Here is a 13,857-nt window from a genome sequence, read left to right as displayed (position 1 = left end):
GCAGTGAGGAAGGTGAGCATGGCAGGTGCTCCCAACCACACTTATCCTTGCCATCAGTGCACAGAGGTATAACCCAGACAAAAGATGCCTGAAACACAGGGATGGTTGTGCAGGGGATTTGTGAAACACGAGGAGTGGGCAGATGACTCCAGCAGAAATCACAACACAGAGAATCCAATGGCAGACCCCAAACATGCAGAGCCACAAAAAAAAAAAAAAAAAAAAAAGACTTCCTTCCATGTGCTGCACTTGTCTGAGGTTAGGGTCGATGTCTCTTTATTGACTTAATCCACCATGTGTCTTTATTGACTTAATCCACATATCTAACAAAGAGAGCCACAAAGCAACAGCCAATCAGTGCTACTGCAGAGGCCGTAATCACCACGACGATGACACTCCCAGCAGTGTTGACCAGAAATCCAAGGCTACCTCCGACCAGGATCTGAGCCAGCTGCACCATACAGGTGAGGGCCGCACAGTCCACGCCCTTCCCCCGCCCATTGCTGTCTGGGCCTGCTCCAGGGGCCTGCATCTGCAAGGAGAAGCACAGGAACGGTGTTTGATCTTCAAGGAGCTGTCACTGTGCTGAGGTCTGCAAATTTTCTCCATAAGGAACCATATGCCTCTGTGAGTCATAAGGTCCTGGCCATAAATACCCACTTTTGGTATTACAGTGCAAAAGCAGCTACCTCCGTAAACAAACTACATCCTAACATAACTTTATAGACATTAGTTTTCAGTCTGAGTTTCTTTATCTGCACTCAGTTTTCACTTTCATGTCATTTTCACATGTCATAAAACACTAGCCTTCTTTGGGATTTTTATTGAATCATTTAAAAATCTGAAAGGAATTCTTAGCTTAGAGACTGTACAAAAACAGGTAGCAGGCCACCTTTAGGCCATCAGGTGCTAATTTGCTAACCCCTGATTTCAGGCCACAAGGAAGCTCCACCCTCCTATCTGATGCTATCCTCCTTACCTGTCACAAAGGTTATAATTCCACTGTTAACACATAAGAGGGATGAGTGCCTAATATAGGCAAAATCATCTCTTCCTCAGAAGTCATACAATGTAGTGGGGACTCCATAAATAAAGACTAACTCCCAGTCTTTTTCTCCCCTCATGTTAAAAATGCAAACATTTTCAGAATGATGTCTAATCATTCACATACTTAGGGGAAGCAACATCAAAATCAACTCAACCCTTCAGTATATAGCTATTTGTTTAACATAATTGTTGGATTTGTGTTTGGTCTGAATTGATAAATGTTGCCAGTGTTTTTGCAATTTCATGCTGAGATGGATTGGATTCAGTTATCTCCTTAGCGTTTACATCACTGCTCCAGTTAAGGAAGTTTAAGCCTATTTGCATGGAAGAAAAGTTGCACATTTGATACAAAGAGATGGTGGTAATTTTAGAGCAGAAACACCCAACTCAATGTCCTTATAAGGACTGCCCAGGTCTTGCTCTGTAGTCTGAGTTCTGAACCCTAGATGGAGCTGGCACCTCTCTCAGGGTATCACTCATGGCTCCAACCTTCTTCCATGCACACTTCCTAAAGTCTGGACTCCCAAAGACAAGCCTTGGAATTTCCTACTCACAATTCCCAAGTCCCAGAAATGCCACCCTGTATTTCTGTAGTGCTTGGGGGCAGAGAGACCCTCACTGTGGTCACCAGAAATGCTACAGGCATCCTGGGAAGACCTGAAGGGTGGCTGTAGAAGATCTGGGGTCCTCCTTTCTTGGCTCTTTGTGATTGTGGACTGGTTTCTTGGCATCACTAAACCCCTGTTTCCTAACTAGAGAAATGAAAGTGATGGTCCTCATTCCACAGCTTACCAGCTGCACCAGGGTAAGGGTTCAGGGTAAGGCGGAAGGGGCCCTGTGTGGCTGTGACTGATCAGGCATGTTAAGTGCTGCTGTTTCAAGAACCCTTGTTTTTCAATTCTGCTTTGCACTTTCCTACTAAATCCCCCACCCAGCCCCAGTCTTCATGGGAGTCCCAGTGTTCCCTAGGGCAGAGTGTCAATCAGGACATACCTCCTTCTCCTCCTCTCGGTGGTACTCAACGATGAGGTTAAACGGTACCGTGTACAGGGTGCTGGACATTACCCCAAACAAGGCACAGAGGACCAACGTAGAATAGACATTGGGAAAGAGTCCTATGAAGCCTGTCCCCAGGCCAAAGAGCAAATAGCCCATGAAATAAAGACCCTTTAATCCAATGTAGGATACCAACACTTTCTGAAAGTCTGTGGGGGAGAAGAAAGGGAGAGATTAGAGCTGGCAGTGCCTCACAACATTTAATATTTTCAGACAATCTTTTCTTTTGAAGATTCACTGTTTCAGGAGCCTTCTTTTGATACTGAGTCAGGAACAAAAAACCTCTTTATCTGTGGGTTGAAAACAGCTGGCTTTTGGAATCAATTTTAAACCCTTTGCAGCATGAAATTGCCTTGCTTGGCTGGTTTTATTTTCCATACAGGAGGACAAGGCTCTGTTTAGCAGACAGCTAAATAGCAAAAGGATGCAAAAGAAGGGGGGAAAGCCCACCTTGGCTACAGGACCCTCAGACTGCAAGGCATGAAAGAAAAGTGGGGGTTGTTCTGGTTAGAGAGGTCTGGCCCAATAGGATCCAAATGACAATAAATGCTTATCCTGCCCCACCAACTAAAGTCAGGTTGGGGGAAATAAAAGCAAACTGATTTTGCAGAATGATCTAAGTCATTCACAGCAAAATGCAGTCCAAAGTGTGTCCATTCTCTGCAAACACTTTGTGTGGCTTGCCAACCCTTCCAGGCTGATCAGGGGCTCACAGGTCCCCATATCTGGCTCCCTTTCTGTAGATCAGTGTGTTAACTTCTCATTACCTCAGCTTTCTCACCTGAAAAATGGGAATAAAACTCTTTTGTGGAGTTGTCGTCCAGATCAAATCAAATGAAAAGGCTGAAAACACTCCTAGCCCAACCTGAACCCATAAAAGATGTCAACTGACATGGCTATTGCTGTTTCCGCAAACACAGGCTGCGCTGAGGAGACCTGACTCAACATGGTTCCCCTCCCAGCAGGGAAACTTGGCTTGTTCATTCAAGTATAAGGGTAGAGCTAATTTTAAAAATTCAGTCTGGAGTGATGCACATGCCTGGAGACCCTGCTACTTGGGAGGATGAGATGGGAGGATGGTGTGAGCCCAGGAGTTGGAGACCAGCCTGGACAACATGGTGAGATCCTGTCTCAAAATATGAACAAGAGCAAAAAGGTTATTAAAAAGTTGAAATTCTCCTTTAAAATATTTTATACTATTTTTCAGAATAGTAGGAAAAAACCTTAAAAATTATCTTCCTTCTTTAATTGGTTGTCTTTAGTTTTTTTTTTTAAAAAAATAATTCATTTTTAACAGTCTTATTGGTTTATAGTTTAGAGTTATAATGTTAGTCAGATGATCGACTGCTACATATCCATACATTCACTTAGCATAACTGGGCCAATTTCATTCCCCAGAGCCTCCTCTTAATCAGTTGTTTGTAATCTATATATTTCTTCCTTCTTCCTTCCCTCCTTCCTTCCCTCCTTTCATTCATTCATTCATTCATTCATTCATTCATTCATTCTTTCATTTGTTCATTCTTTCTTTCTTTCATTTAAATGGTTATACATGGCTGCAGAATGCTTTTCGAATCATTGTACACAAATGGAACACAATTTTTGACTTCTCTGGTTGTACCCAAAGTAGGGTCACATCATTTGTGCATTCATACATGTACCTAGGGTAATGATGTTTGTCTCATTCTACTTATCAGAGAAAACATTTGACTTTTGGTCTTTTGGAATTGGCTTACTTCGTTTAGCATGATATTCTCTAATTCCACCCATTTACCTGCAAATGCCATAATTTTATTCTTTCTAATTGCTGAGTAATATTCCATTATGTATATATACCACAATTTCTTTATCCATTCATCTATTGAAGGGCATCTGTTAAACCTATTGAAGGTTGGTTTAACAGTTTGGCTAATATGAATTGTGCTGCTATGAATATTGTTGTGGCTGCATCACTGTAGCATGCTGTTTTTAAGTCGTTTGGGTATAGAACAAGGAATGGGTTGGCTGGGTCAAATGATAGTTCCATCCCAAAGTTTCTAAGGAATCTCCATTCTGCTTTCCAGATTGGTTGCACCAACTTGCAGTCCCATGTAATCTGTGTATTTCTTATCTCTCCTCTGTCTCATTCTACCAGAACACATGACCCGGAGTACGAATTGTAGATATTTGAAATGTGCCTATTCAATAATAAAACTTTCCATTTCTATCCAAATAATTATAATTCATACCTCACAGTCAAGAAACATAATTTGTATTATATTTGAATCAATAATAAAGCTGAACATTGTCTCAAGCTTTGGATGGTGGACCCAGTCTGGAAGTGACAGGCAGGCACCGTGGCTTCCTCTGTTACACTCATCCTACATCAGAGGGCTCTCATTAAAGTTGAGAATGGAGGTGGTGTGAACCTAGGTCAGTTTTATAACAAAACTTGATAAGGCTGTTTGCCACATAGGAACTGAGTGCCCCTTGTCCTTGAGTGATGAGAATGTGAAGATGTGGCAAGCCAGCCCTGGGCTGTGTGTGTGAACTGTGGGCACTGAGCACACAAAGTGGACTGAACCGACCTTGCCCCTCTGTTTGGGCGGGCCTCACCCTGGTCTTTTCGCTTGCTCTGCCGTGACCTCCACACAGCTCATGAGATGGGCATGGCCTCCCTAGATGACAGTCAATCTGTTGACAGCTGACTTCACGAAAAAGCTAGACTCAACCCTGTGAAACCTGACCCCTGCCTCATTTGAATGTGCTTCTTCCCACCAAAAGGGTTCAGCCTGTCTCTTTCCATGGACCCCTCAGTTTGGAGGAGCTGTCACAGGACTCAAAGAAAAAGGTATTTCTGTGTCTCTGTGTGGTCATTTCGTGCAGCCCAGTTCACCTGGAGTGACCCTGAGTTTTAGTCGTGAGATGCAACAACTGTTTGCTTGATGATTGCATTTGTGTCAAAAATATAATCTATCTAGTATCTCATCAATACTCAATTCTTTTCCATGTGTGTAGACCAGTCAAGGAGAAGGCAAAGAAGGATAAGGAGATATTTGGAAACATAAGTAACTTTAAGTACAAAAACTGAAAGTCTGACAAACAGTGCTTTACTCATGAAGAGAAATCACTATATTGCAGGACCAAACTTCTTGTCCCCGCCTCTCCTGGGTGTGATACCTAGGGCAGCCATATCATCACATAGTGTTCTTTAAGGTTAGAGCAGTAGGGTTGATTAAAGCACAGCTATGAATGTAGTGGATGATTTAAAAATATGGCTAGGCCTCGGTACTCAGTACTGCTATTTTAATTGGTGCAAGTATGCTTGCTATACAAAAGGAGTGTGAGAAAAATATTACCATATTCTTATCACCATAGCCCACCCCCACGTCGAAATTGCCCTCAGAGCTCTGTCTAGATTGAGAGCGTGGCTCAGAGTCTGATGTTATATGATGTTCAAATCAGAGGGTAATTCAGTGTGCTCTGACAGTGAAGGAAATGGCTGATTCTGCCCAGGGGGTTTGAGGTGCAGGAGGAAAACCTTGAATGACTCCATAGAGGAAGTGATATTTAAAGCAGGAATAAACATATAATTAGTAGAAGTATAAGTTCAGGTAAAAGAAATTAGAAGCACTGACAAACACACAGAGACAACAAAGTCCCTGGGGTGTGTCATTGAGAGTAATCAATTCATGTAGAAGCTGGAGGGGTCAGAGGGTGAGCTGGGCCCATCTGAAAATTTTGAATGCCAAGTTGAGGGACTTGGACTTTGCTGGGGTCATAGAGAGTCCCTGAGCTGGGCCACCTGGTATTTTATAAATAAAATTTTGGCTCAAAATTACAGTGGTAGGGATATCATAAATTTATACATTAATGAACTTTGGAATACTATTCAAATGATAGTTTTCTTCATACATAAGGCTTTTAATTAGAAAGGGCCTAGAGGGGTTGGGGTTGTGGCTCAGTGGTAGAGCGCTTGCCTAGCACATGTGAGGCACAGGGTTCAGTCCTCATCACCACATAAAGATAAATACATAAAACAAAGGCATAAAAATAGTTTTTAAAAAGAAAGGGCCTAAAAATAACATGCTTTTAAATTTTTCAAATGCCATGAAATCATACAGGAAGTCAAACCAGACTGATGGAATTGTACCTAGTGGGAATTCCTTGAGGGGATAAAATGAAAGTCGACACCAAATTAGAACACTAATTACACATAGAAAATTGTGTTCCTCTTACAAGAATGTGGGAGGGGGGTAGGAAATCACCCCTCACCCATGAAATCACAAAAGAATTCAGATGAATAATTTATTAGACCCTTTTGGCCTATCACTGTCTGATTACATTTTAAGTATTTGAAAGCTTCCACCTGGAATTTCCCTGAGTTCCCACACTCACAGGGAAACAAAAGTGTTTGCTAAAGAAATGTAAGCTGCAAGCCACCACTGTTTGACTACCTTAAATTTTAAGACAATGAATTTTATGGCTGTTTGATTATTCGTCTTACAAACTCCTTAATTGTTATATTAGGCCCCCTCTTCCTCATTACACCAAATTTTTAAGTGATCTTGAATCTGGTTCCCCACTGTGTTATGGTAAACTGAAGGACAGGGGGTGGGTTCAACATTTTCCCCTATAAGACGCATGATTCAATGACTGAGTGTGTGCCCCTGAGAATGGTAACAGGGGCTCCCCTCATCTCTTTCCCTTTCCCTAACCTGGGCCACACCTCTGCTGTCCCCTGAGCCTGTCCCAAATCTGGAGCTCTGATTGGAGGTCAGCTTTCCCCTTCCCTACCCTGGAGGAGCAGAGAGGAGTGAGAAGAGCTCTTTGCTATTAGGAGTCAAATTTCCACTCCAGATATTGCAGGCAAGACTTTTCACTTAATTCAGTGTCTACAGAGCTGGAGATTGCCATCTACGTGACCAAAGACAAAATGAGTCTGTGTCGTACCCTGGAGTTACAGCACATTAGTCTGTTCTTATTTAAAATCAGTGGCAGAAATCCCTTTGTTCTGTCTTCCAAATTTGGTCCAGAAACTCAAGATCCAATGCAAAGCTGGAATCTGAGGGGGAAGATCAATTGTTCTCAAAGTTGGGGCAGTGCTCCCATAGCGTAGCACCCTGTACTTCAGAGAGCTGAGGTTATTTTCCAGGTTGCTCATCACCTATCATATTAATCATCCCTTCTATTTTGTGCATTCTGCAAATCTGACAAGTATTTTATAAAACTCCACTGGTAGAACGTGGACCTGTTGGGAGTCCATGTCTCTCCCATCCAGCATGTCGTCATCTTGTTTGAAACTCCCCTTTATTTTCCAGAAAATCTTGATCAAGAATCCACTGATTCTAAGTACTTAGTAACCACTAAGGGAAACGACACCTGGAATTCCCTATGAACATGGATACTTCATATGCTCCTTGCTAAGGGAACAGTATTTCCTGACCTCCATATATTTGTCAAAAATCTGAAATTTTAAAGAAAATAATAGATACAGAAGTACAAAATCTGAATTTGGCTAAGCCAGAGCCCCTTAGAAGACACCCCCAGGAGAGGGAGACTTACAAGAATACAGTGAAGAAAACACGGAGTTAATGCACAAGCCCCAGCAGCCAACCTCGACCCCTCTTTGATAGATGAGAAACTCTGTGGAGTTGTGCGCGCTGTAGGGATCCCCGCCATACACAATCTGAAAGAGAAGTGTGGGGCTGTTGAGCTACAAATGCAGTGAGATAGGGTTCTCTTCTCATGCATTCTGCTTTTCTACCCCTGCCCAAATGACATGACCCAGTCCAGGGGGTCCTTCCTAGGACACAGAGTGCATTCTATCTCAACCAAGTCAGATCCCATCACACCTTCCTTTAAGGACCTTCAGGAAGTCTAACTCTTATGCATCCAGTCTAAACAACAATCCCCTGCATCTTAACACCCTTGCACATCTGGCCCCAACCTGACTTAGGCAACCCTGACACCCACCCTTGCCATTGGCTATTCCTGCTCCGAGGGCTTCCTTTCCCTCCTCTGTCTCTGGAACTCCTACTCCTCTTCCAAGGCCCAGATCATATTGTGCCTTCTTTATGAAATCAGCCATGATCTCTCCAGCTGACACATTGGTTTTCCCTGGTATTGGATCAAATGCTAGCAGGTCTCATGGTGTCTTCTAGTGTCAGTAGCTGCTGCTTCCTTGTCTGAAAGCCACCTCCTGGAAGGTACTCTTTCCTGTACTCTTACTCTTGGCTAATGCAGAAGAAGCTCAACAACTGCTGACTGAAGAGTTGATATGGGTCAATGAGTGTGTGCATGGACATGTTCATTACCTGGCCCATGAAATCTGTGAAGAAAAGCATGTTGGACAGGAAGGCAGTCCATCCAATGAGGTGGCTGATGCAGAGGAAACAGTAGTGGGGTGGCATGCTCGCCAGTGCCCTCAGGAGTGACTTCATGGTCATCGCCCTCCGAGTCTGGAACGACACAATGAAGCAGAGGTGTGACCTTCAGTGAGAAACCCAGCCAGCTGCAGAAGCCAGAGCACATACCTTGTCACATGTCTCTCACTTGGCCATCACACAGGGTCACTTTTTCTGGGAATAGCACCTACATTTCCTTGGAATAGACGCATAGAAGTTGTTCTATTAAGTATGAGTGACTACTTAGCATTTTTCTGGCCCCAAATAAGGCTTTTATGTCCTAAGAGAGTGGGAATGGTACCAGCTAGGGGCCAAGGCATAAGAGGTATCTAGAATCCTATCTTTGAATCATGCTGGCTGTAAGAGCACAAAGTTAACAGATCTAACCAGCCCTTAGATGATGGGAATTCTTAGATTTCTTGACTCTGAGAGCATTGTAGGACACACCTAAGATGGCCTTCAGTCTGTCTGTCCTCTGATGTTACCCTATGATTATGATGTTGCTTGCCGAAGGGATTTTGTAGATGTAATTAAGCTTACTAATCAATTGACTTCCAGTTGACCAAAAGAGAGATTACCTGGGTGTCCCTGGTTGAATCATATGAACCCTTGGATAGCAGAGTTTTCTCCGGCTGATAGCAGAAGGGGAAATCAGAACGATTTGAAGCACAAGAATCACTGGCTTTGAAGACAGAAGGTGCCACATGCTAAGGACCTGTGAGTGGCCTTGAGGGGTTCAGAGCAACTTATGGCCAATAATTGGGAGGAAAATATGGACCTCCGTCCTGTAACACACAGAGCCGGATTCTGGTTGGGCATGGTGGTGCACACCTATAATCCCAGAAACTTGGGTTGTTGAGGAGAAAGATCACAAGTTCGAGGCCAGCCTTGACAACTTAAGGAGAACCTGCCCCAAAATAAAAAAATAGAAAGGACTAGGGGTCTAGCTCAGGTAAAGCACCCTGGGTTTAATTCCTCATACAGACAAGACAAAACAAAACAAAAAACAACACTGGACTCTACCAACAGCCTGAAGCCTGAATGAACTCTAAGATCAAATGAGGTCAAGGCTCTGCTGACAGCTTGATTTCAGTCTTCTGAGACCCTGAGCACAGGGCCTAGAAGAGCTCACCCAGACTCTGACCAACGGAGCTGTGAGATGATTAATAAATGTTGTTTTAGGTGGCTAGTTTGTAGTGATTTTTAAATGCAACAATAGAAAACTAATCCAGTCAGCTCCCTGATCTTGGCCAGCTGCCTTATCTTGGATCATTTCTCTGGATGCTGCCAATAGTGGACACATGTAAATGAACATTATGTTGAGTTGAAATGGGAACAATGTAGAAAAGTGTGAATACACATACGCATATAAGTGATGAATATATTTGCCCTAAAACTCTTCAATTTAGATTTAGAATGTGTTAAAACCAGAGGCTACGATTATTTGGGGGTTTCGGAAAACTTGAGAGATTGAGACAATTTAAACTGGACATAAACTGTTTTGAAATGCAAAGAATGGAATAGTCTTTAACATCTTGTCTTAGAAGAATGAAACCTCAAGAATATTATTCAGCTGCCCTGCTGACAGAATCAAAACATCAACTGTGGTAGAGTGATTGGTCTTTCTTGGCAGATTTTAATTTATTAGACTCTTGACATTGAAAGATAGAGTCCTAGTTAGTCAATCTCCTGAGAGACAGTGTCCTGAGATTTTCTATTTAACTATAGCTACATATTGCTTCATAACTTTTCACCTTAAATGATAATGATTTTGGTTTCTTTGTTGTAGAAATTCAGATTTACCCACTTAAGTTTTGTTGTACAAAGTGCTGTTTTAAAATCCATCAATCTTACAGTATTTAACCACTGACTATGACTGTACTGATGTTTCTTATACTCAATTCCTATTAAAAACATAGACATTTCCTTGGAATTAGGAAAAATAACTGTTTTCTGCACATAGAATATAGTACCTGTCAAAATGAGTAGTGATTGTAACAGAAATGTACTGCAAAATTGCTATATATCCCACACACACAGGAAAAAAGTAGCTAAAGATGTTGCCCAGAGAGCAACAGCCTGGTTTTCATGCTTCAAACAAAGTAATTTGTCTCCACTTTCCTTCCCCTCTTTCCAAAATTGCATAGTGGAGAAAGTGAATCTGGCAGATAAGTATTCAACCTCATTCCAAATATTAATTTATGCTTCTGCCTTTAATGCAATTTTCAGCCCGTTTTCATTATTCACCTAATTTTCCTTTTTTTCCAAAAATAAATATGAGGTTTTGAATTGTGTCTAGTGTTTTTGCAAAAGCTTGGAATGTAAATATTCAAAGCTCCTTTGGGTATTTTAACTCAGAATGGAAATCCAGCTGGCACCTTATCCCTGACTCATCAATTCCCTTTGAAAAGATCTTTCAATGATTCTGAGCCCCTGGGAGTCATTTTGCTGCATACACTCTGCACCACAGTCGACTGGAGGGTGATGGATTTATAATGAACAAAGCACAGTTATCAGGGGCCAGAGAACTCCACAAAAGTACATTCAAAAGGAGACTACTCAAACATTGACAACACCAACTTTTGGGGGCATGGATTAATTGGAGAAGGATTTTATGGGATCCAGGTTAAACTCTGAAATAATTCAGGCCTCTTGCCACTAAAAATTCAAATCCCAGTTCTCAAATCACTCAGCCACTCTCATTTTGAAAACAACGACGCCCTTGGCTTTAGTGCAGGGCCCTGGCACAGTGCAGACGCCACAGCTTAGCTAGAGACCTCCCAAGATGTGCATTTGGAAGAAAAGGGCCATATGCATGGCTTTGAGCCTAAGATATGTTAACTCTAATTTTTACTCTTATTTTGTTATTTAAACCAAATGACAAAAACTTGCAAAGCCTTCAGTGTTGTATATGTGGCACATACAAGACAGTCAATTGTATTTTTTTCTTATTGCTTATTTTTTAATTAACAAAAAGTACATATATTGATGATATAGTATATGATGTTTTGAAATATGAGTACATTGTGGAATGGCTAATGTGGCTAATTAACATATGAATTACCTCACATTTATTATTTGTTTGTAGTGAGGACTCTTAAATTATACTCTGTCAGCACGTTTTGAATATACAATACATTAACTGTACACCACATATAGTCATCATGTTGTATAATAGACCCTTTGTACTAATATCTCCTGTTTAACTGAAATTTTGTGTCCTTTGACCAACATCTCTCCAGTGATAGTTATATTTGATGCGATTCTTTTTTTGCTAATGCAAAGAGTTCCTTGCTTCTCAGTAGACTTCTTTTTTTAAAAAAATTTTTAGTTGCAGATGGACACAATGTCTTTATTTATTCATTTATTTTTATGTGGTGCTGAGGATCGAAACCAGTGCCTCACTTTGTGTGAGGTGAGTGCTCTACCACTGAGCTACAGCCCCAGCTCCTGAGCAGACTTCTACTCACTTGATTTGTCTGATCCTCACAATAGCTTCTGAATGGAAGTGTGCTGGGTGACTTTTTGAGAGGGAGCCACAATCTATCAAGGACATCAAAAAGGCAGATAATCTGCAGGGCTCATGCCTATAATCTCAGCCACTCTCGAGGCCAAGGCAGGAGGATCACAAGTTAGATACCAGCCTGGACAACATAGCAAGAAAATAAAAAAAGGCCTAGGGATGAAACTCACTGGTAGAAGAGTTGCCTAACATGCCCAAGGCCCTAGGTTTGAACCCCAGTACCACACACACACACACACACACACACTCCAGATAATCTATTAGAGTAATATTTATATCATTAGTAAAACTTTGTTTTATTTTATTCCTTAAACCATGACATTATTTTTTTTTCTTTATTTTCATTACTTTTTATGTCCACTATAGAAATTTTGGAGATGCTGCAGGGTTTTCAAAAATAAAATGAAAGCCAGGTTTTAGTCCATCACTCAGGAAAAGGTAACTGTTAATGAATATTTTTGGTATATTTCCTTTCCATTTTTTTCTCCATTTGTGTATAACTTTTTCCCAGAACAGTGATTAACTTATGTAAATATGTGTGTTTTACCTGATAAATTGTGTTTTACAGAAATCTTCAAACACATACAGTTTTTAATGATCTCAATCATATGTCCCATCAGATGGATGTTCCAAGATTTCCCCATTGGCCTGGCAGAATCTCACAGCAAGGAAGCTCTAGTATCACTAGTGATCTTAGAGATCTGATTTGTTAGTGAAGGAAGCCAGGGAAAGTATTCTTCCCCAGGCAGCCTGCTGCAGAGGTTAGGCTAGAATCTCAGGAGACCTACGTGATCATATTTTCTCTATTTGCTGTGTGATCAAGATAAAATGAAGGCTTCCTCTCAGAGACCTCCTTGTTACTCCTTGAGCTACAGTATCAAACAAAGGGGAGATTATTCTCTTCTATTGTATTGTCAGATGGCGTGATGAAAACAGGTCGATGCACTGCAGGAACTGAACTATGTGGGAGCAATATTCATGTAGCCTCTGTTCATGAATATGAACAGAGGAAGCATTTTGTCAATCTAAACACAAGCAATGTTAATGTTTACTTTTTGCATAAATTTTGAAGAAATGCCAAGTGAATGAATAGAGCAAGTAATAAACAAATATAAGAGAAAAAAACTTAACCTTAAAAATAATTCATAGATTCTTATAGCTAGCAGCTAAGACATATTGCTTTTATTCTACACATAATTAAACAAACTGAAATAAGGTTTTCTTTTCACTATAAGCAGCAAAAATATTTTCTTAAAATATCATTGCAAACAAAAAAAAAAACAGTTTAGGAATTTTATAAACCACTTAGCTAAATGCAATGTAGTATCCTAGATTGGATCCTGGAAGAGAAAAACAACATTAGTGGAAAAACTGATAAAAATCCAAATAAATCAGCTGCTTATTTCTAATGTTGTACCAATGTTAATTTCTTAGTTTTGACAACTATGCATAGTTAATTAAGATGTTAATGATAGGAAAAAGCTGGTGAAATACACACAAGAACTCTGTACTATCTTTTCAACTTTTAAAAAATCTAAAGTTATTAAAAAATTAGGCATTTATTTAAAAAATTAAAACAACACATAGTCATGCTTTGCTAAACAAACTCTGTGGGGCAAGGACAGAGTCTATCTTGATATCTACAATCTTCTCTTGCTCAGCATTGGGTCTAGCATGGTAAGGAATAATTGCTGAATGAATAAAGAAATGAATGAATGAATAAACTGTTTACACGGCATTACTCTAATAATTCTTATTTGTCAAAAATCCCAGCAACAACTCTATGACACATAATTGCTTTTGTTGTATTCATTCAACAAACCACTTAATGAACTGTTTGTTGCT

At 40.7% G+C, this 13,857-nt stretch overlaps 1 protein-coding gene across 1 annotated transcript in view; it reads right to left on the bottom strand.

Moving 5' to 3' along the window:
• Window positions 1-270: 270 nt before the first annotated feature.
• Slc45a2 (solute carrier family 45 member 2) overlaps window positions 271-13,857 on the bottom strand; it is a 41,245-nt gene continuing 27,658 nt past the window's right edge. Inside the window, exons 4-7 of the mRNA XM_046422227.2 lie at window positions 8,400-8,543; window positions 7,648-7,771; window positions 2,041-2,252; window positions 271-532 (exon numbers count right to left, since the gene is read on the bottom strand). Coding sequence (XP_046278183.1) covers window positions 311-532; window positions 2,041-2,252; window positions 7,648-7,771; window positions 8,400-8,543 — 702 coding nt within the window. The 3' untranslated portion in view covers window positions 271-310. The remainder of the gene's footprint in view (window positions 533-2,040; window positions 2,253-7,647; window positions 7,772-8,399; window positions 8,544-13,857) is intronic.

This window comes from Marmota monax, unplaced genomic scaffold, assembly GCF_021218885.2.
Source record: "Marmota monax isolate L192 unplaced genomic scaffold, Marmota_monax_Labrador192_F-V1.1 WCK01_AAM20220418_F8-fsc00077, whole genome shotgun sequence".
NCBI lineage: Eukaryota > Metazoa > Chordata > Mammalia > Rodentia > Sciuridae > Marmota > Marmota monax.
Note: the sequence above shows the minus strand (reverse complement) of the source record. Positions and strands in the feature narration are given on the sequence as shown.